Source organism: Notothenia rossii (genome assembly GCF_949606895.1).
Source record: "Notothenia rossii genome assembly, chromosome: 4".
Classification (NCBI taxonomy): Eukaryota; Metazoa; Chordata; class Actinopteri; order Perciformes; family Nototheniidae; genus Notothenia; species Notothenia rossii.
Window position 1 is genome coordinate 7,425,068 of NC_136902.1, and position 24,373 is coordinate 7,449,440.

General features: G+C 39.5%; 1 protein-coding gene across 2 annotated transcripts in view; it reads right to left on the minus strand.

Moving 5' to 3' along the window:
- Window positions 1-24,373, minus strand: part of itpr3 (inositol 1,4,5-trisphosphate receptor, type 3) — a 206,617-nt gene that overhangs the window by 169,150 nt on the left and 13,094 nt on the right. For both annotated transcript variants that reach the window (XR_013807410.1, XM_079677156.1), the window contains exons 2-19: window positions 18,652-18,722; window positions 14,959-15,080; window positions 13,536-13,622; window positions 8,744-8,902; window positions 7,764-7,862; window positions 7,568-7,651; window positions 6,898-7,044; window positions 6,628-6,723; window positions 6,146-6,190; window positions 5,827-5,966; window positions 5,282-5,381; window positions 4,896-5,056; window positions 3,565-3,706; window positions 3,313-3,477; window positions 2,392-2,564; window positions 2,185-2,304; window positions 1,447-1,522; window positions 512-627 (exon numbers count right to left, since the gene is read on the minus strand). Coding sequence is in view for 1 of the 2 variants with exons in the window: in XM_079677156.1 (XP_079533282.1) it covers window positions 512-627; window positions 1,447-1,522; window positions 2,185-2,304; window positions 2,392-2,564; window positions 3,313-3,477; window positions 3,565-3,706; window positions 4,896-5,056; window positions 5,282-5,381; window positions 5,827-5,966; window positions 6,146-6,190; window positions 6,628-6,723; window positions 6,898-7,044; window positions 7,568-7,651; window positions 7,764-7,862; window positions 8,744-8,902; window positions 13,536-13,622; window positions 14,959-15,080; window positions 18,652-18,722 (2,103 nt within the window). In the remaining variant the exon portion in view is untranslated. The remainder of the gene's footprint in view (window positions 1-511; window positions 628-1,446; window positions 1,523-2,184; window positions 2,305-2,391; window positions 2,565-3,312; window positions 3,478-3,564; window positions 3,707-4,895; window positions 5,057-5,281; window positions 5,382-5,826; window positions 5,967-6,145; window positions 6,191-6,627; window positions 6,724-6,897; window positions 7,045-7,567; window positions 7,652-7,763; window positions 7,863-8,743; window positions 8,903-13,535; window positions 13,623-14,958; window positions 15,081-18,651; window positions 18,723-24,373) is intronic.

The window sequence follows — 24,373 nt, forward strand, 5'->3', positions numbered from 1 at the left end:
CTGATGAAACAATGTAAATGTCCCCTCTGTGGCACTAATAAAGGTATTCTAATTCTGATGTTTTAGGATCCCCATTAGCACTAGCATGAGCATTGGTTATTCTTCTTCACACACACAAAACATACATAAAACAAAACTAAAACAAAACAGCTCATAATTTCATGCAATTTACAATGCTATATGAAGTGAAAACTAAAATGGTCATCCAATATTAGCCATCAAAAGGCCAAACAAGAAAACACAAATAATTGTACATAATAATACAGTACATAGCCACAGGCACAGTTCAATTATACTTTATAATACTGAGATAATCTTTTAAGCAACCTTTTGAAATATACTTGAGAATGTTCTTGAATGATATGGACCGGTAAAGAATTCCAGCTGACCATGGCTCTGAATATGACTGTTTTCTTGTATTATCATTCTAGAGTGAACATGATGTATAAGGGAAGCTAATATTGGGATTTTCATAACATTTTCTGTGGATGACCCCTCCATCTTTGTCTACCTGTAGTAGGTGAGGACATTCTCATCGTGAGCGTTCCCTTGTCTTGCCTCCTGAGCCAGCTGTCTGATGCCCTTCTCCTGCTTCTCATTGGTCTTGTCTGTCCACACCAGCCACACCTGCAGGAAGAGAATACAACTAGATCAGATTAGACAGAATTCTGCATCCTCAGCTTCATTTGTTAAAGGTCACCTATTATGCAAAATCCACTTTTACCTGTCTTTTCTACCTCAATGTGTGTCCCCTCTGTGTAAAGAGACTGACAGTTTCAGGAACAAAGATTGTCTCTCTTTTTGTCCTGATCCATTTACTGTATATAAAATGAGCTGATCAGATTTTGGCCACTTTATGATGTCATAACGATTTTTTGTCTTGTGTAACCATTAGCCAATCACCAACCACAGGTAACCCCCCCCCCGCCACACCTTATCACCTGAATCTCCTCCTAGAGCACCATTGTTTCTTTTTAACCAAATCTCTCTCAGAGGGGCGTGGGGAGGGGCTCCTTATTTTCATCTAAAGTAACAGACAGAGAATCAGCACTTTGGGCTGAAACAGAGGGGAGAATGGGTAATGCTGCAATGATCTGTTTGGTGTTTGGAGCCAAACACTTCAGAGACATGTTTTGTATATATCTGAGACCTATAATAAAGTCATGAAAAACAGTATAATAGGGGACTTTTAAAGCTGTAAACATGGCTTTGTCTATCTCTATTAGGCAGAGAGAAAAGTAACTAAGTAAAGTACAGTAACTGTGAGACTATGATACAATCGTTGCTGGTTCGATCCTAGCCCTGAACCGTTGATGCATTTAATTTCCAACCAAGTGGTGTAAAACACATTTTCATGCCCGATTCATTTGTCATTAGATATTAGAATTAACAACTTTACAAACCAATTTAATTACATGTAAAATAAACAGATGCATTAAGAGTCACCTCGTCATCATCTCCATAGTCTTCCATCCCGATGTATTCTCCACCACCAGGGATCGCATCTTTGGGGACACGACGTCTGGAAGGGACAAAACAGAAATAAAGTTAAATTATAACATGTTGATATCCTCAGTAGTGTATCTCTGGGATAATTTGCTTCTGCTATTACTTTGCGAGAAATCCCACTTTTACACACAATTACCCACAGGCCATAAGACTGCTAAACACCTTAGCTCTGTTAAGTGCCCCGATAAACATTCCTGTTGTCATCTTGCAATATACCAATTTATACAAATAGTTATCACCGCAATAAACCATATTTAATTTTGTCTCAATTTACATTATTTAATTTCATACTCTGTTCTTGTACATATCCCATATTCTATTGACATGTACATAGACCTTTTGCACTACTTTTTATTTTGTATTTTATATGTAGCATTGTTGGAGGAGCTCAGGTCAGAAGAATTTCATTTCCATTTATACGCTGTAGCTTTGTGCATATATCAATAAAACCTTTGAATCTTGAATCTTGAATTGTTATCATAAGTGTCTTTGCCACTTAACTAAATACGAGTAGAGTTCAACTACAGTGAAGCACAGAGTATATTTCATTCCCAACCTCCCCCTTTAATTTTTATCCAGTGCAAATAAGGCCTTTAATGATGCAAAAATGATTGGTAACTGAGGGGTTACAGATCATCCCTCCCTCTTTCCCTCCCTTCCTCCCTCCCTCCTCACTCTGTCTTGATGAGGATATCCTGGTTTTTGGGGTCCAGTACACATTTACAGATGAGCTCCTGAGTGACGGGGATGGCCACGTTGTTGGACACACACAGATCTGACAGGTAGTCCAGAAACCTGTATAAACACAAACACAAAATAAGAATACATATACCAACAACATATTGAGGGCCTCTACCCTCTGCTTCCTCCCTCCATGTGTACCTGGGCTCTCTGTTCTTGCGGACCAGGCTGACGAAGGTCTCCACCTCGGTCTTGGTGATGTGTTTCTCCAGCAGTTTTCGGTTGTTGTGCAGCAGGGCGGTGATGGTGTCCTCAGCCAGGATGTCATAACCGATCTGACTCTGCATCACACCGAACTGCTTCGCTATGTGCTCCTGAAGGGGGAGGAAGGTGAAGTAGACTCAGAAAGTAAGAAAAAGAATAACTGACCAGGGAAGTCATTTATATTTAGAATTTTACATAAAGGAAAAATAAAACAAAATGTGTTATGCTTCTATCAAACAATTCATAATCTCATCATAGCATAAATATATTAAATAATTTATAATAATGATAACAATACCTAAATACAAACTTTTTACAATTGAAATGTTTCAAGTTTGGATTGGTCATTCAACACTAACTTTGGTTAAATTAGGTTTATTTTGTCATTCAAGAAAACATCTCACATTTCTCACACGTTTGAAATTTGTTTGTGTCTCTGGAGCAAGCTTTTCAAAATCGAAAAAAAAATATCTCGGCTTGGGCTTCGGACTTTCATTACAAACCGGACGTTGGTATTTAGGACAACATTGGCGAATTGCGATTTTTATTTTAATCTTTCTCTTGTGAGACCCCCAGCTTTATGTAAGTTCAAGACTAAATTACTGTAGCGTCTCTTGTAATAACAGATAAGAGTATCATCAGCATAGATCATTACATTACATTACATTACATTGCATTTAGATCGATACAAGATTGTATTTACATAATATTTAGAAAACAGAAATGGTCCCAGTACAGAACCCTGGGGTACACCCTTTGATACAGGAAAACTGTATCGGAACACATTTTAAGTAGATTTAACAGATATTTGACAACTTGGGTCTTCATCTGCATTATTTTCATCCTCTTCCTCCTCACCTGGTTCTTGCGGTAGTCCTCCTGGGAGTGTCGGAGGACTCGATAGCAGAGTCTGAACATGTACTGGTAGGGAGAGTTCTTCTGGTCCGCCAGCTCCTCCAGACGCAGCAGAGGACCCTCCCCTTCCCCCCGGTCCTTAAAGGGGGCCTTCAGGATGCCAAAGATCTGAAACGCACAATCAAGGAATACTGTAGTCCTGGTTCCTGCATATGCTTCTTAATTACTTGTACCAGAGTGATTCTTGGATCCCACCTGTTTGAGGATGTTCTGTTCTCTCATCAGTTTCTGTCTCTCTCGGTTGGCTTTGGACATGTTTACATCCAGGACCGCCTGCCCGCTGTTGATGACGTCAGCCACGAAGAAAACCACGTCCTCCAGCAGCTTGATGGCAAACCTGACCGGCAACATTTTTTGTATATTAAGTATTCCTCGAAGTCAGTCTTCCTGTATGTACTTGCTTATTTTCTTGTGTAATTTCTCGGTTTACAGAATTTCTCTTAGTTTTCAGTTTTTATCTGTACTCTCTACTTAATATAAAAATCAAAACCTCTGCTACTACGGCATGCTACTTTTTCTTGAATGTTACAAATAAATAAATGTATCTTAGGCTGGAGCCACACGAGGACGATAATGCAAACGGACCGAAATCGATATCAAAAAGGTATTCCGTCCACACGCAATAGGCACCAGAAACGTGTCCGTTCACACGAGACCGCTCGAAAGCCGTAGATACGCTGTAGTACATATGCCGGGCCTGTAAGTGGCGCTGTACTCCGGCCACAAAAGCAGCGAAGAAGACTTCCCGCGCATGGTTGCCATGGTTGCCCTTCTGTTTATTCTCCGCTGTGGCTCTTTTTCTGCCTCCCCGAGTCAAGCGTTTGCTCCTGCTGTAAATCTCTCCGGTAGTCCACCAGCAGATGAAAAACACCCACCTCTCCGCCTCTTCCAAGAGACGAGGGGACCGTGCAACAGAGTTTCAGTTTGATTTTTTTGGGCCGGACAACATGTCCGTTAAAGTTTAAATCTTCCGGACAAAATTAGAAAAGTGCCGATCAGAGGTCTTCTTTGTTATTTATTGAGCTTTAAAACAAATTGATAACGACTATATATAATAATAAAAAACGGAGCCTCTCTTTTCCTCCCCCTTTGAAGACAGTCCAGCAGCTGATCTCTGAGCAGGAGAGGTGGGAGAGGCGGGGCTATTGCTTCAACGTTATCAGGAAATGATCGTATAGGCGTAAACACGGAGCCGTTTGCCCCCCCAGAGTGTTTTGTTCGCAGATCCAGACCCGTTATCGCTATCATTTTATGCGTTTCCATGTCGGCCTTGTGTGGCCAAACCGTCTATATGATAGAGAACTGTAGCGGATAACGCCGTTATCGTCCTTGTGTGGCTGGGGCCTTAATCTACATCAGCTAGGTCATGGCGGAATAACCATAAGGAATTTGACAATTTCAGATAAAACAAATTCATAAGGACATAAAAGTATTTCCTCAAGGCATGCAAACAGATACAGTAGATACACTTCCTATTATACAGAAAAAACCAAACACACACATCACATTGACACACAGTGACCTACCGGCGGTCGTTCTGGCTGATGAAGCCCTGTCCAAACTGGTCCACCACGGTGCTCAGCATGGCGCTGGCATCGTTAGCGAAGTCCAGATCTCTGATCTCCATCACAGGAACAGAGACGATGGCAAACGCCTCCTTATCCTCTTTAGTGGGACACGTTCCTAACTGCAGGAAGAGGTACAATAATATCACATACTGAGAGAAACATTCATCCTTTACGAAAAAACAAACCAAACGTTCTTTCTAAAATAAAACCTGTTTGGGGAAGTTCTGTGAAGATAATTGTTGTCTTAACACAAGCAGAAAAACACATAAAACTGTCAAAGGTATGATACATACACTAGTGACTTCAAAGCATCTAAGGTAGATTTGAACTAGAGTGGGACTTACCATGAGTCTGATGGGTCTCTCCTCGTCGATATCGATGGGGACGTTGGTGCTCTGGATCCAGGTGTTGGTGCACAGATGTCTCAGTCGTACGTACGAGTTTCTGGAAGAAAACAGGTTCAACAGGTTCAAGCCACTGAAGTTGGTTTAGTGTACTTTGTGGTCCTTGAATTAGCTTATGGTGCTTCACCGGATAAATTCATCTACATATCAATCTGCTGCTAATCTACATTGCTATTTGAATTATAGTTAAACTGACATACAAATGAAGACTTCCTGTACAATTGTATAATATTAAACCCTGTAAAAAGAAAGTATATATGGCACATGCAGAATTACAGACTGAGGGACAACAGACGCCTTCATCATGTTTGCTTATTGCTTGATGAAGAGGATTTAAAATGTGCCTTATTTCAGTCCAATAAAGTTAAAACAGATCTTAAAAAAAAAAAAATCAAAACTTAGTAGAACATATATCCTGTCATTTTCTGCAGTGCTTTAATTCAAATCACAAACAGGAAGTAAAATAAACCATAATTGTTCCTTACCGTGGTACGAACGAGTCGGTCTTCTGCAGCGTGGTCGGGTCGAGCTCGAACAGCGAGGCGATGTCGTTCCCATGAGCCACCGCCACCAACTTGTACTTGATCCTCTCGCCGTGGGAGCGCTTGCTGCGACTGCTGTCGACCTACAGAGAGGTCAGAGGTCACAGTGAGGCTCAGGAGGTGAAAGGGTTCAAATACACAGACGGAACACTCTATTTTAAATAGAAAAAGTCATTCAAATTGTTTCTCCAGAGCTGTGTGATATTAACTGTTTGAATCCCACTGGTGTTGATGTGTGACGATGGTAAAGAAGTGAACTCACTACAGATGCCGGCTCTGCACTGTCTCCTTTATATCCCGGGTTCTCCTGCAAAAACCACAACAACAACAGTTACTCAAAAATATATTATCTAACACAAGAAAACCCCTCAAAAAGAAAATTACTTTTAAGATTCTGTAGGGTTACAAATAAATGCAATACAGATTAGTATGATCTAGTATTACAAGTTATTTGGAATACAACAGGGGTACATTTTGAGTAGCATGAGAGCTTAAGCAATTTAGCAATAAGTCAAACGATAAAATGTTTCAAACTAATCTGCATCTAAATCTAGTAAGTGAGAAACAAGCATTAGTTGCAAAGGCATTCAAATTATATTTATCAGCATTTGATAATTTGTAGATAGTAACGTTTATACTGATGACTTCCTGTTGTGGCAGATCAGCTGTTAATGCTTATAATCCAATCAGAAATCATTCGTTCATTCACTCATACATCCTTCCACACAGCGTTGCCATGGTTACCTCAGCAGCCAGGTAGTTTCCGGTGGCCAGGTGTTTAAAGCGATAGAGGCTGTTCCAATGTCCCGCCCCCCCACGACAAGGGTCATGATGGACAACCTAACGGACCAATCAGAACACAGAGGGAGTTTGATATAAGTTCAGCGTGTGTGTGTGTGTGTGTGTGTGTGTGTGTGTGTGTGTGTGTGTGTGTGTGTGTGTGTGTGTGTGTGTGTGTGTGTGTGTGTGTGTGTGTGTGTGTGTGTGTGTGTGTGTGTGTGTGTGTGTGTGTACCTCGATCTCCCACAGAGCGTTGGAGCTGGTGGCTGAGGTGGCAGATTGTCTCAGAGTCGTTCGGAGGAACACGTGGAGTTTGCTCTTGTACTCGTCGCAGGTCAGAAACTTCTCCTGCTCGGCGTGAAACAAACGCACCACCTCGCCCTGAGAGAGAAGAGTTTAACAGGAATTAAAGTATATTTTCTTATGTTCTGCTTAACTACTTCAAGCTCATATTGCAGGAGCCAATTTCCAAAATCACTGTTTGAATAAATGTATTTCTGGAGTCTTTTGGTCAATTTTGGATAAACTCAGTAATCATGGCATTGTGTTTTGTCCCCACTGCAATTACTTATTCTGCATTCCAACAACAGCTAAGGCTTATGGGTATTGTAGTATTAAAAGATTTCCAAAAAGCCAAAGTAAAGGAAAAAACTTGATTTCTCTGACTAACAATTACTATGAGCACAAATTCTAATTCTGGCAGCTTTTTTTAAATTGTGTTTGTAAAGAAATATTAGGAGGTTTATTCACACTTTATAGCTGATATAATATCCTAAAGTTTAACTGAATCTAAATATATGTGTATCAAAGAAAGAGTGTGCTTGTTATTACACATGGGTGCAATCCGGGACACAGGTGCTGTATTTATTGTATGTTCTGCATGCACTGCAATAAAGTCACTCACTCCTTTGAGGACTTCCTCTCTGTTGTCGCTGAACATCATGAACAGGTTGATCTTCCAGCTGGTGTTGCAGTTCACAGAGTTCACCTGCAGGGGGAGAACAGCTGTTTACTGAGAGTCTCTGATGCAGGACTTATCAGAACTAGAACTATGCTCAGTGCAGGTTCAGTGTCAGTACTCTGATGACTCTGCGTCTCACCTCTTTGCAGCCCGGATGGTCGGTCAGCTCGTAGTTTGAGGCGTGCAGCGGCTGCCCAGCGTTCACCGGGTTCAGCATCACTTTGTCTCCAACCACCACCTGAGACACAAACACCAGTCACTAAACACGTTCTGCCCACTATACCTGTTCAAATAAGACATATAGAAAGACGTAATTCTCCCTAAAAGAACCATAAACTGTGAAATGCACCTTAACTGTCGTGAAAAGTGTCAAAGTGCGACTTGAATGTTTTTTTAAAAAGGTAACACGAATTTATTAGCTCAAAACTCGGCTATTTGTGTGCAAATAAGCCTCATTGCAGAACAAAACAAAAACAATATACTTTATATATATACTGTATTAAGCTATATTGGGAAAATATCAATATTTTTTTATAATATATAAATAAATTCACAATATATATTTTCTCTCTCCCTTTCCCAACGTATTTGCTTAAATCCAATATAAAACAATGTGTAAATATCAGATTTAATAATAAATAAAAAATTGAATCAACAATATAAATTCTGCACAAATATAGATATATATTTTTTTTTTAAAGGACATAGTGTCAGATATTTGTGTATAAAGCGATATTTTAACAACATTATTATAACTATTATGATTGTGAGAGTGAAGGCCTGTTATGTGTGTTCCTGTCCAGGGACTGCAGATGGAAATGAGCTTCTAGCTGTAATCTGGCATAAAGCTTCTCTTCTCTTTGAGATCAATGTATTTCTATACATGGTCCTTGTTCAATAAAGATATATAATTAAGTGCTGATCATGCTCAATCATTTTTGATAACTCTTCTTTACTGTAACTAGAGGAAAGGTCAAGGAAGATATGGAAATGTAAGAAGATGATTTTAATGGTGGCCCTGCGGAGAAGATCAGCCGTCACTAAGTTGAGCCGAGTTATTGTCCTCTGGTGTATATGTATAACACGCTGTTGCAGATGAGTGCTAATCAGTGTATTCACATTGTCTCCGTTGGCTCTGAGCTTCCAGAAGGGCTGGATGAAGAGCCAGGAGCCCTCGTTCCCCGTCCCGTCCAGAGTGACCCGCATGGCGTTCTTCTCCAGGAGAGCGGGGAGGCGCTTGTTCACCGTCAGGTACTTATTACTCTTCATGTGCAGCAACTAGAGAGAGAGAGAGAGAGAGAGAGAGAGAGAGGGGGCATTTATTTAATACTAAGTCAGATAAATACTTGAAAAATTGTTCTTACAAAAATGTGATTATTTTATTGATAAGAATAAACGACTATGGCTTTAGGAGCAACCGATCTACATAGCATTAACGGAAATAATGGACGAAATTACATCAGCATTGGAAATTAACAAATATACAATATGGGTATTTATTGATCTCAAAAAAGCTTTTGACATCCTCATATCTAAACTGGAATAAGATGAATAGCTCAGAACTGGATAGGAAGTTATTTGAAAAATAGACAATTATATGATAATACGTCTAATTATATGAAGAGTACATGTTTTGTTTTAAAAGAACTGTGGAATAAACAAATAAATAAAACTTCAGTTTGGTGCAAGATTGAAGATTTTAAGATGCAAGGCTTTATTTTCATGTGCAGTAGCTTCAGTGGAGATATGGGAATGAAAACTTAACTCACAGACAATGCAACATGAATATATATACAGGACGTAAAACAAATTAAACCGATAGTGAAAGAAATAACAATAGAAATGAAATAGTGCAAGAGAATGTTTTGAGATGTGCAAGTAAATACAAATAAAATAGAAATAGTGCAAGAAGAGTCTATATACAAGTACATTGAATATGATTTATAGATAAATAAATTGCAAACAGACGAATGTGTATGGAGGCAACGATAATGTGCAGTGATATCATATATTTTTCCTCAGTCTCACGTTCAGACTCGAACCAGATATGAGTGTTTCCACTGATACTATTTGCTACAGTCATTCAGCAGCTGCTTCATTTCTTTCTACTAGTATAATGAAATCAGACGGTCTAGAGGCACTAACATGTCGTCAGGTTCTGCTCATGAGATTTAAAACGGTAACACACTAACAGTAATAATGGCCTCTTTGTCTAAACTGATGTGTGTGTTTATAAACATGAGGAAGTTGCAGTTTAGTTATTTCTACTGTAGAATTATGAAGTGATCCGTGTCACCACCTCCACACCTTTAACACACACACACACACACACACACCTTTCTCCTACAGGAATCTTTATCGTGATCTGAGTTTCTTTCAACAGCAACCACACCCAGATTGTGTGTGTGTGTGTGTGTGTGTGTGTGTGTGTGTGTGTGTGTGTGTGTGTGTGTGTGTGTGTGTGTGTGTGTGTGTGTGTGTGTGTGTGTGTGTGTGTGTGTGTGTGTGTGTGTGTGTGTGTGTGTGTGTGTGTGTGTGTGTGTGTGTGTGTGTGTGTGTGTGTGTGTGTGTGTGTGTGTGTGTGTGTGTGTGTGATGATGAAAGATTTTCAGCTTGAAAGCGGGGTCAATATTGACACTGACTAAGAGATAGCAATATATCGATTCACAGCAAAACCCTGTCATAAATTGCCTGTGTGTGTGTGTGTGTGTGTGTGTGTGTGTGTGTGTGTGTGTGTGTGTGTGTGTGTGTGTGTGTGTGTGTGTGTGTGTGTGTGTGTGTGTGTGTGTGTGTGTGTGTGTGTGTGTGTGTGTGTTCAAAGGAAGCCAAAAATATAAAATGCTTCAGAAATAGAGGTTTAGACATGTAATCAGTCTTTAGGGAATGAATGAAATACTCACTTTAATGTGTGTGTGTGTGTGTGTGTGTGTGTGTGTGTGTGCGTGCGTGCGTGCGTGCGTGCGTGCGTGTGTGTGTTGTAAATGATCTCATGTATCGGCAAAGTCAAAAGGACAGATGTTGCCATGGCGAGGGGAAGGGAGTGGTGTGAATCACCTGGTTGCCAATGCCAACAAACTGACATTAACTACAGCACTGTGATTAAGTTAAACTCTGAGGTAATTGAACTTCCCAAAAGCATGGACAGCATTTAAAACCAGCTCCATCTCCTCAGCTTCAAGATCATAGGATGGTTTTATTTGAGTTTTGTCTATTTCTTTGAGTATTGTAAAGGTCTATTTTCTTTGTTGCATGTGCAAAAGTTTGTTATTTTATTTTGAGCAAACACCTCTCAACATCGTCTAAACCAGTGGTTCTCAAACTTTTTTCAATAATGTACCCCTTTTGAAAAAAAAATTCAGCCAAGTACCCCCTGATCAGCAAAAAACAATTTAAAAAAAAAGCCTGTATAAAGAGGTACAGTACAGCGCTGCACCATCAGTGTCTGATTTATTCAAACAACAACCTTGTAACTGAGAAACACTTAAATGCTACATTTCAAATGTTTACAAACCATCACTAAATTCATGGCAAGCCAATTTTAACATCATGCAATAACACTGAGACGACATTAGTTGCATTGAACTGATCTTTTAAATAAGTTGTGCTGACAATGTAGTGAGAAACATGGGCTTGTGCTTCAATGAGGATCTTTGTCATTCTGACAGGAAGGCAAGCTGCAGTTATTACACTTCGCGTTTTGAAATATGTGTAACTCTGTTAATATAAAACCCACACTGCTCAAACTTCGTTACTTTCACTAAAATTGGAATATTTATTTATTTTGGGGCGTGGGGAATGAAGAGAGAAAAATATATGAGCATTTTATGAGCATGGGATTTTGACCCCTCATATAAATATATGCATAATGTTGCGCTATACTTTGCGGCCACACGCCGTTGCCAAGCAACGCTTATTGTTTAGGTTCTTTGATAAGCAGGCAGTCATACCATTAGCTAGAACTAGCTAGATCTAATAGATTTGGACATAAACGCGAGTGAAGTATAACCGGACGCGAGAGAGGGATCAGAGATCAGATCAGCTGCTGCTGACGGAGAACACGCAGCTCTTCCGGATCACAGCTCCGCCGCTGTGACGGACCGTCGTGCCGAGCAAAATACAGTAAGAGTTAGACCCTAACACACTTAGCTAGTTTATCTACTCTGGAACAAGCTAAACTAGTTATGAATATATGTATTCTTTACTGTCGGGTCACTTATTAAAGGTTCAGCTAGCTGCACGAGACTGACTGGCTGTCAGGAGAGGGAGAGGAAAAGAGAGCACCCCGTTTATTTCCCCCATTTTATTATCCAGAATTGCTGTAAACAAATTAGTTCATCTACTATTAGTAGTTTGTTTAAATGCATTAATTATGTGGTTTTTTTTTCATTAACATAAAATAAATCTCACGTACCCCCTGCAGTACTCCAACGTACCCCTAGGGGTCCGCGTACCCCCATTTGAGAACCACTGGTCTAAACCACCGGAGGCCAAGCAGCACTTCAAACTGTGAGTACTTTAAAGGAAAGAAACGAGTTAGAACTGTCTGTTTAAGGTGTCTAGTGGCTTGATGGAAATACAAGGAAGGAAGCCACGACAGACGCCTTTCTTTTCTGTAGATATGCTAATAAGCCATGTGACTTTGTTTTATGAATGAATTCAGTTGGTTCAATGTATAAACCTGGAGTATAAAATGCCTGCTTACTACGTGTTGTACCATGTGTGTTGACTCTATTTTATGAATTCACCCCAAGTGAAATGAGATGATGCTTGAGGAACATACTGGAAATAACTTTGGCTGTTTGTAGTGAATTAAGATGGACTGCAAGAAAACTATATTCAAAGAAAAGGGAACATTGCTTGGTTTCCAGATATCTAATTATGAGACATTGAATGCAGCATGTTAAAGAGAGCCTCCTTCATATGAACACATTATACAGAGTGTTTTGTGTTCAACAGAAAAGACACAATCTTTGCCCATGCTTGTTTTGTTGGTTTTTCATCATTGTATATGTTTTGTCTCTTTTAGAAGGCGAATTATGCGGTTTATGTACAAATTCTGTGTGTTTTTGTGGTCAATTCCTTTCTTTTTGCTCTGAATTTTGCATTTGTTTAGAACTTTTGAGTCTTTTCTTGTTTCCTTTGCGCTAGGGATACCAGCGATTATTCGATTTTTCGAATATTCGTTACAGTCTCCATAATCAAATTCTTTTTTTTTTTTAATTCGATTTTATTTATATATTTTTTTTATTATTATTTATGTTTTTCTTTTTTTTCCTAGCTTATTTTCAACCAAAATATAGACTAATGCTAATAATAGTAATAGTACTAATAATTGTAAATGGCCATTGGTCACACCACCAGTTTGTTTTACTGTAAAGTTGGAGGAAGCCTAAACTTAATATTCGCCAGGGCTGTCCGATTTTCGAATTTGATCATGGTCAGTTTATGGCATCCCTACTTTGCGCCTCCATGAATGTTCTGCTTCTCTCTACAGTTATTTTGTGTCACTACGTTAACATTTTCTGTCTTTTTGAATGTGTTTTTGCATTTCTGTAGTGATTTCTTGTTTTGTGTCCACATTCCACATCTCCTTACATTATTCTTATGTTATATATATATATTTCTAGTCATTTGATTTGAATGATTATAATTAAAACAGATATGAAGCCGTCTCAGAGGGTCTAGACCAGATTCCTGGATACTGTATTCAGTGATCCATGACTCTGAACTTTTATTGTATACATTCTTATCTCGGATGTCATATCTCTGTTATTTCAAACACTCAGTAACCTTCACATGTTTCCTGTGGAGCCGATCAGCCTCACTTCCAGTGTAGGAACTCCACAGCGCCCCAGTTTCATGTTAATGTTAATAAATAACCTATTTTTGTTGGAACTTATGAGCACTTTACCTGCATGACTGTTCCATATTTGACAACGTCTCCGTGGACTTTCTTGTTTTCTGTCTCGTTCTGCTTCTGCTCCAGGTTGGACGCATGCTGCAAAACACACACACACACACACACACACACACACACACACACACACACACACACACACACACACACACACACACACACACACACACACACACACACACACACACACACACACACACACACACACACACACACACACACACACACACACACACACACACACACACACACACACACACACACAGAATAAAGTAATCTGTTTGTGAAGCCTGTCTTTATATGCAACCAAACATTAACAATGATCACTCAGAGTATTTGTAGTGGATAGTAATAACATCCTGCTCTCTGTGTTGGACATGTCTTTGTAAACAACTTGTTTTCCACACATTCACATTTTCTTGTTTTGTACTTGGAGGATAAAGTTGACATTTAGAAAGAAAATGTCCAAATCTGAAGAAAACATACATTTCCAAAGTTAAGTTGGGAATAAAAGTGGATAACAAATCAAATGACTAGCGCTAGCACCAAGGATACATGTCCAGCTTTATTCTTGACTATTCCACAGCGTTCACAGAATGCAAAATAAATAATCTTCTTCCATGCTTGACCAAATACTTTTTCACACAGTCAGTTAAATAGAAAGTGAGTGTGCTGCTCATCGTCTGATATTCAAACCCTGTCTCCTAGTGGAAGTAGAGGAGGCTTTACGAGCTTCAGGTTTCAAATGAGTTTAATCAACTAACATTCAGCTAAAGAGCATCGTAACAGAAAAAAGTGCTTTCTTTGCTTCAAAGTGAGTTTTGTAGTTGGGTAATTTTGACATGAAAATATGTATTTTATTTAGTTCAAAAATATATATGTTCTTTAATTGTATTGATTTTATTTAAGTGTTACTATTATGATTATTATGTATTTTTTGGCCACAGTATTTCTACTTTTTCTACCTATTTAAAGCCTTTTCTGTATAAATGAAGCTTTGCCTTGATCATTGGAATCATCACCGTAAAGGAGAGAACCGTGAATCAAAGAATAAAAGACACATCAGTTGATAATAAACGTATATCTGTGTGAGCAGAGGTGTGTGAGAGCAGAGGTGTGTGTGTGAGCAGGTGTGTGTGTGAGCAGAGGTGTGTGTGATCAGAGGTGTGTGTGTGTGAGCAGAGGTGTGTGAGCAGAGGTGTGTGTGTGAGCAGAGGTTTGTGAGAGCAGAGGTGTGTGTGTGAGCAGGTGTGTGTGTGAGCAGAGGTGTGTGTGATCAGAGGTGTGTGTGTGTGAGCAGAGGTGTGTGTGAGCAGAGGTGTGTGTGTGAGCAGAGGTGTGTGTGAGCAGAGGTGTGTGTGTGAGCAGAGGTGTGTGTGAGCAGAGGTGTGTGTGTGAGCAGAGGTGTGTGTGCTACCTGTAGTTTCTGTAGCAGCACCACGTCGGCGATCTTGTCCTTCTCATGTTTGGCTTGTTTGGCTTTCCAGAACTGTTTCTGAGCCGAGTATCGACTCATGGGACAAACCTTGAACAGGCAGTCTGAGGAAACACGGGACACAGCAGAAAAGATTCAGATATTATAGAAAATATATATTTAAATACAGTTCATTCAGTCTCAATTTCTTTGACACGTCACAGAAAATAATTAGAAAAAATGAAGAATTCCTTTAGGTTTTATTTATTTATATTTAAAGTCAAAGGCACACGATGTAATATCTAAACCTACCCCGAACCCTTTCTGCCACTAGGAGTCAAAACATTAATAAAATCTCTAGTTGGTGCCGATTTGAAGGATGATGGGAGTCATTGTCTTCATCACCATTTCTGTGAAGATTCCTTCAGTGTTCATTGTTCTTAAATATGAGCCGAATTATCCACAGAGATGTCTTACTCTCAATAATAAACAAACAAGGCAATTCAAACTGAGAGAAACACAGAATAAAGCCGTTTCATGTTGAAATGTGTGCTTCTTCTATGGGGTTTGGTAATTGCTAATGTTTGCTCGATTTCTTTCTCCGACATGTTAAGATCCAGAAGTCCGATCACTAAAATCTTTCATCCGAGTTAAAAACAACAAAAAACCTTAAAAGTTCAAGTTAAAAATGTGCCTTAAATGTAGATAATAGGTCCATTTACAACAGCTTCTTGCAGATAAACACTGACACATGTCAAGTGGAATATTACCTTGATTAAAAATAACAGATTTCATCTTTGAAGTTTGTGGGATAATGTAAGTACACAACTCAACAAAATATGTCACATAGGTCAGTTTAGATATTTTAATGCTTAAATGTGAACTATAAAATACCTTTAATCTTCATTTTGAACACTATTTATTCTACATTCTTGGTGTGGGTGATTAGTTCCAGAGTGCTGATTGGTCGGTGGAGCAGCGCCTGAAGCTAATTGGTTGTTTTTGGTTTCATATCTTTAAACCGCTGAAGCGTCTGACAGTAAGTCTCTGAGAGCGTTTCAGTCACATTTATATTTCCTGCCCGACGACCAAATATGGTCGTTCTGTCTGAGAGCTGACTCCTGGAGGAACTGATTAAAAAACGGGCCTGTTGGTGGTGGGAGGGAAAGTCAAGAAATCACCAACATGTATCCAGATTAAGCGTCATAAATGATCATCCGATATTTAAATAAGTTACAAGTGAGACCATTGAAAGAAAAAAAAAGGATTCTCACGAGTGCAGGTAAAAATTATAATATTTTCAGTACATAAAAATTACTTTTGCAAAGTAAACCGACGGACTAAAGCAGCTTGTGGTTTATATTTCTTTCTTTTGGTTATTTGTTTGTGTTTGTGTGGATAAATGTATATTTGTATGGAAGCCTGTATTTAGTTTATCTATGCATGTTTCATTATTTACCTCTTTTCCAGAATTGATATCTTAATAAGTACTAACACACACTTTTTTACACATTTATTTTTTTATATTGTAGTTGATTGTGCATCATTTCAGTAATTTGATAGGGTTATATAAATATTTTGAAATAAACTTTCATTTCCTATTTTTACTTTTCTAGGATTACATTAATATTTGTCATCAATTATTTTATTTTTTTTATCTTTTATTGCACATTTAACATCTTATGTTTGTATGAATATTCTTATTTTATTTCTATTTTATGTATTTAATTTTAACAAAACTATATTTCCCCTATTATAAATAAAACATTGATTTCCTGATTCAGCTCTGCATTTCCTCACAGTTAATTAAAAACCATTATAATAATTATTATTTGTGTCAATCTCATCTAATGTGTTATCTTAAAAAATAGATAACAAAAGGTTGTTGCTGTGTGTGTGTGTGTGTGTGTGTGTGTGTGTGTGTGTGTGTGTGTGTGTGTGTGTGTGTGTGTGTGTGTGTGTGTGTGTGTGTGTGTGTGTGTGTGTGTGTGTGTGTGTGTGTGTGTGTGTGTGTGTGTGTGTGTGTGTGTGTGTGTGTGTGTGTGTGTGTGTGTAAGGCAAACATACTTTGACTGAGTGTAATCAATTGTTTGTATTGTGATGATCTAAATGGACATTTAGTGTGAAAGTCATATTGACATAAGGAAATGAGCTTTCAACCCTCGCTCGAACACACACACACACACACACACACACATACACACATACACATGTTGTCAATTTACAGTTCATATTTAATTATGATTATTTGTATTTAATAGATTTTTTCATGGTACTTTTAAATGTAAGTATCCGTCAAAAGTTCCAACATGTGTGACTTTTGAGTTGAGCTGTGTGACTCTGATCTACATGTGAACTAGTTCAACTGCTCACTGTCACAAACTCAAACAGAGCAGATGGTGTGTGTGTGTGCGTGCGTGCGTGCGTGCGTGCGTGCGTGCGTGCGTGCGTGCGTGCGTGTGTGTGTGTGTGTGTGTGTGTGTGTGTGTGTCTAATGATAGCAGCTGGACTTAGATCACTCAAACACATCATTTATATTTCATTCAGCACTCTGGAGGTTTTCATGGTTCTTATAAAGAGACCTGACCCAGGACCAGAATCAGGCCGACGTGTGATCTCATGGTGAAGACGGGGAATATCACATTTGGTACTGAGGACACCAATTGTCGCTATTTGTTCATGTTTTAAAACTTAAAACTGATACAATTCTTCGGACAACATGTCCTCCATTTCCCTCACCGAAGAATTCGAAATCAACGTCAATATTTTCCATTTCAGTAGTTTAAAAGCAGGACACTATGCATCATCTTGTGTCAGCTCCATCAAGCACACAATCACTTTTAGAGTGTGAGGCTGCAACCTTGATAAAGCTTACAGTTAGCTCCGGATTTAATTGAACAAGTTCCTTAGTTTAGCTGCTATAGGATTAGACTGTCTTGGGACCTCTAATATTATAATTCTCTTTATCTCTATATGCACTCATCTCCCAAACATGCATTTTACTAACTAGATCGATCGGGGTCAAAAACCAGGTCTGGTCCTGTTTCTCTTCACGAATGGATGCACATTATATATTGCATTTTATTATTTGTGGTACAAAGAGAAGGGTGTAGACCTGCTTGGAAATGAAAGTGCAATGAGATAATTTCTCCTGATGATGATCAAAAAAGACATTAAAACAATTATGTTGGGAAGGAGGGGGGTTTGTGTTTTGGATGTGTTTTTTTAAGATTCCAAAATAAAAATAATCAGTCTGTTATGTGGTTTTAGTTGTCATTGAACGGGTGAATGATGATTCAACTGCTGTTTTCTGTTTAGACTTGGCCTCAATAATAAAACTGTTAGGGATATTTCGACATCACTAAATAGAAACAGGTTGCATAGAAGGAAGCTCTCTATGAGGAGATCAGTTGTGACATGTCCTACTGACGCACCTGACAAAAACAAAGTTAACGTAACTCATTTATGACCTGCTGTGTTTGTCAACTATAAAGTGACACACACACACACACACACACACACACACACACACACACACACACACACACACACACACACACACACACACACACACACACACACACACACACACACACACACACACACACACACACACACACACACACACACACACACACACACACACACACACACACACACACACACACACACACACACACACACACACACACTTACCTCTGAATTTCTTTGGAGGATTCTCCAGATCTCCAGCAGCCGGTTCGACCACACAGCGGTCATCTACCAACCTGCAGAGAAAAACCACAGAAGAAGAAAAGCCTGTTAGATAATTCATTAACAAAAACACCATATTACCAACTTTAAAAACATTTTAAAATAAAAGTGTATGTAAAAGGATAAAAAAAAATGCCAAAAGATTAATAAAACACAAAAGAAAACTCTGACTGAAAAAATATATGAAATCCACATTATAAGGTGGAGCTGACAGGAGTCTGCAGGACACATTCATAAAACTGATCTTAAACCGATCTTTAAACCTTAAAGATCGATAGTTTGATCATCAGCAGGGTGTGAAGGCACTTTAACGTGTGACAACTCTCAGACTTTCAAACGATTTTTCTTTTTGTAATACTTTTAATATAGTATATTTGAATATTGTTTTAATACTGTCTGCTTATCTGTATTGTTGTGTTGCATTGTTGGAGAAGCCTGTGACCTAAGATTTTCAACGACATAATTACTCTGTAGCTATGTTAGTTTGACAATAAAGAACCTTGAACCTTGAGAAATTAGTTGTACAGTCCTTTATCAGAAGACAGGAAACAACCCGCTGGTGTTGGTGACTCCTAATCTTTATTTAGACACGTTTTCTAGATGATGTTTCCACTCTGTTGTTAAGTGAGAGTTTAGATGGACAGATAAGGTTTGAGAGACTGTGAGGAAGGCAGGAGGGGAGGTTTTAAAGAGAAGAAGGCCTACTGTGCTCTTTAGGGGTTTCCCTTTCATGTAGTGTGTTATGAACAGGGCTGCACATAACTGGTGCACCTCCGCCAAAAACGAGCACCGGGTCATTTGAAAGAAGGCGCATTCGCGTACCAACATTGAGAGAGGGAGAGAGAGAGAGAGAGAGAGAGAGAGAGAGAGAGAGAGAGAGAGAGAGAGAGAGAGAGAGAGAGAGAGAGAGAGAATTTAATTTAATCCCTAGAGAATGTAATTGTATCACTGTATATATATATATCATCAATAATATGTAAACATTTGAAATGTATGTTAATGTTGTTAATTATTTTGTATTGTGATGCTTTGGCAACATTGTTTAATTTAACTTTCATGCCAATAAAGCCCCTTTGAATTGAATTTAATTGAATTGAGAGAGAGAGAGAGAGAGAGAGAGAGAGAGAGAGAGAGAGAGAGGGAGAGAGAGAAGAGAGAGAAGGGAGAAGAGAAAAGAGAAAAGAGAGAAGAGAGGAGAGAGAAGAAAGAGAGAGAAAGATATTTGCGAGTTGCATATGAACTCAGGGCCGATCCGTAGCACTGGCGTAATAGGTGTTCGCCTAGGGCGCCAGATCTGGGGAGGCGCTGCGCTGGCAGCTATGGGAGGGGGGAAAAAATGTTTGACCGTTGGGGCTCATCCTAATTTTTGGCCTTGATGTAACAATATTCATAATTAAGTCAATGTAACACCCTCTTCACCCCGGTTACACGTTTCATTTGCCCTGTACGATGGGCGCTGTAAGTGATGAAAATGGGGGATGTTGGCTTATCTGGCGCCCGCAGCTCACAGCCAAAGTGCAAGTGAGCGAGGGAGAGACGGAGGGTGCACCGGTGTTGCAGTATAAGTTGAGTCATGACAACTGGCGACATTCTATTATTTTCGTCATAGGAATCCTGGGCGTGTACATTGAGGACCCGTTGTTGACTTACCAGGAAAGAAACATGTCGATCGCCTCGTTTGTCGTTTACGTTCATCTTTTGCTATATCTGCCTTCCTAAGATCACTTTGATGCACATTCAGTACTCGTATGTGAGGTTGTGGGGGAGAGGTCGATATATTGACGCTTACAGGGAGGTATCGAACATTACAAAGTAGGTGACTGTGTGGATGCCTGTTCAAAACATTGCAAACTTGAATAAATCATTTAAATTATATATTTGTGTCCGACTTTCATTTGTTCATCGTTCTTAATGTGATGTGTAGTAGCTTTGATAGCTGCCCATACCTTCAGACAGCCTAAAAGTAAAACACAAGTCGTTTATTCACAGCCCGAACGCTCATCGAGATGACTGGATCATCTATGACAACTTGTGATCAGCTCCGATTAAATTGTGATATCAATTCTGTAGCTATTCTCCAGGGAGCACGTTTTTTTTAATGAAATACCTGTATCCCTCTCATCCCAACAAGACTCTACACTGTGCAGGAAAAACAATTACATACATGAAAATAACCTTGATGCATGGGAATGAAACACACAAACTATCTTCCGTGGCTATACTGATACGTCACAGTAACGGTAAACTACAGAAAAGTAAGTCCAGTGGGGCACAAGTTGAATACATATAATACAGTAGTTATATTATGCCTTTAAGCCTATACGTTTAACCCATAAGAACCCCGACCCATTTCTACTGACTTCAGGAAGCGGAGTACCGCCCCAAGCCCAATTACCATCGTGGGCATGGATGTGGACATTGTGGACAGCTACAAGTTCCTGGGCGTCCACATAGACAATAAACTGGACTGGAGTAAAAACACTGACGCCCTATATAAGAAAGGCCAGAGTCGCCTGTATTTCCTCAGGAGACTCAGGTCCTTTAACGTCTGCAGCACTATGTTGCAGATGTTCTATGACTCGGTGGTCTCCAGTGTGATCTTCTTTGCTGTAGTGTGTTGGGGCAGCGGGGTGAAGACAGCTGATGCCAACAGACTCAACAAGCTCATCAGGAGAGCAGGCTCTGTCCTGGGAGTGGATCAGGAGTCGTTGGCAATGGTGTCGGAGGGGAGAATGCTGAGGAAACTTCTCAGCATTCTGGACAACGGGTCTCACCCCCTGCATGCCACACTGGTTTCCTACCGGAGCACTTTCAGCCACAGACTGAGATCACCCATAACCACCACACAGCGCCACAGGAGGTCTTTCCTCCCAGTGGCAATCAAACTCTTTAACTCTTCACCCCTAAGTAAAGGGCACTGAGAACTCCCACACCAACACTATGTGCAATATACTGTAAGTTCCATCACTGCAGTACACTCGCTGCTATATATATAACTTTGTGCAATATTATATCATATTATTATTATTAGTATTATTAATAATAATATGATAACGTGCAATTACGTAACTCCCACTACGTTTTAATTTTTGCACTATAACTACTAAATACTGCTAATAATAATTGCATTGATTGTGTGACTTTCTATGTTTCTACGTTTCATGTTGTCTGTGGATGTTTAATTGCTCTTTTTGCTGCTGTGTTTATTGTGTTTATTGTATTTTGTTACTCTGGCACCACAATTTCCTTCGGGATAAATAAAGTCTTATCTTATCTTATCTTATCTTACTTTTGGGAAAATTAAGGGGAACGTCAGTTAGATTAAATAGACCACCTAGAACACATTTCTGACAAGTAACCCCCCCTAGTGTCAAATATCTGAAATGTGACATATATGTCATTGGGCTTTAATGGTAAAGTAACTCTTATTTATAACTTAATTAATGAGGAGGATTTTTTTGGTTTACATTTGTTTGAACATAATTTGAATTGAATAATAAAGAATATGTTAACTAAATATAATTGAATCAGCTAAATTAACTGAGCAGATCATAATCATATTTCTAATTGTGCATAGGCTATATGTCACTCCGGGTTTACTGTGAATGTTTAGGGTTAATGTCCCGATGTGACATCAGTGTCACAGCAATATTTATGGCATTTCTTTCATATCAATATCAAGAAATGTTTCTACAACAGGTTATATGTAATCAGAATCAGAAAAGAGCCGAAGACAGCTTAATGTTTAACAAATGACAGCTCATGTAAGCATTTTAAATGTTAACTTTAGCAACAAAAAACGTGCTCCCTGGAGAATAGCTACAGCATTGATATCACAATTTAATCGGAGCTGATCACAAGTTGTCATAGATGATCCAGTCATCTCGATGAGCGTTCGGGCTGTGAATAAACGACTTGTGTTTTACTTTTAGGCTGTCTGAAGGTATGGACAGCTATCAAAGCTACTATACATCACATTAAGAACGATGAACAAATGAAAGTCGGACACAAATATATAATTTAAATGATTTATTCAAGTTTGCAATGTTTTGAACAGGCATCCACACAGTCACCTACTTTGTAATGTTCGATACCTCCCTGTAAGCGTCACGATATCGACTTCTCCCCCACAACCTCACTTAAGAGTACTGAATGTGCATCAAAGAGATCTTAGGAAGGCAGATATAGCAAAAGATGAACGTAAACGACAAACGAGGCGATCGACATGTTTATTTCCTGGTAAGTCAACAATGGGTCCTCAATGTACACGCCCCGGATTCCTATGACGAAAATGATAGAATGTCGCCAGTTGTCATGACTCAACTTATACTGCAACACCGTTACCGGCGCTGTTGTTATTAGAATCTGGTGCTAGTTACTCTAACGCAGGGGTTGCCAACACGTCGATCGCGAGCTACCAGTAGCTCGCGGAGGTTTTCCGAGTAGCTCACCAGAGGGCGCTAAAGTGCAGTTGACATGTTGAGACATATTTATTTATGTAGTATATTTTGAGAGTAAGAAAGATAGAGAAAAAGAGATGTAAGATGCAGTCATGACAACTGAGGAAGGTCCGTCAAAGAAGAAATCTAAAATATACTACTTTCATGACGAGTGGGAACATGAATTTTTATTTACGAGCATCAAAGACAAGTGTGTGTGTTTAATTTGTGGCTCGAGTGTTGCGGTGGGGAAGAAGGGAAATGTCGAGCGGCACTTCACAAAACTTCACGAAAACTTTTCAAAGGAGTATCCCGCCGGCAGTTGCCTTCGCGTTGAGAAGGTACAACAATTAAAAGCTACGCTACAAAGGCAGCAGTCATTGTTCACGAAGCCTGCCAAGAAAGCTAGCCTAGCTACAGAAGCATCGTTCCGAGTCGCTCAGTATTTGGCAAAGAACAAAAAAGCTTTCACTGATGGCGGTGTTCTTAAGGGAGCGATGTCTGTTATGGCAGAGACTTTGTTCAGAGACCACAAGAGCAAGTCGGAGATAATGTCTGCCATTGACGATGTGCAACTGGGAAACAACACTGTGGCGAGGAGAGTGTCGGCGCTGTCAGTGGATGCCATGGGACAGTTGGAGCGGGACATGGTCAGGTGCAAGTGGTTCTCCATACAGTGCGACGAGTCGGTGGATGCGAGCGACACAGCTCAGCTGTCTGTGTTCATCCGGATGGTGTTTGAGGATTTTACGGCGAAAGAGGAATTTCTGACACTGCTTCCACTCAAAACAACAACAAGAGGTGTGGACGTGTATAATTCTATTAAGAATTATTTCATAAATAAAGGCGTGCAAATGGAGAAGCTTGTATCCATAACAACTGATGGAGCCCCGGCTATGAGAGGTCGCCACAACGGTTTTATCGCAAATTGTAAGTCAGATCCATATTTCCCACGTTTCCTGAGTTACCATTGCATCATTCACCAAGAAGCACTTTGTGCCAAAGTTATGGACTTCAATCACGTCATGAAACCTGTGATACAAATAATAAACTCTATCCGAGCGAAGGCAAAGCAACACAGGAGCTTCAAAGTTTTTCTTGAGGAACTGTCAGCTGAATATGGAGATCTCCTTCTCCATGCTGAGGTGAGGTGGTTGAGTAGAGGGAAAATCCTACAGCGCTTCCTCTCCTTGCTGAATGAGGTAAAGCTCTTCATGGAAGAGAGG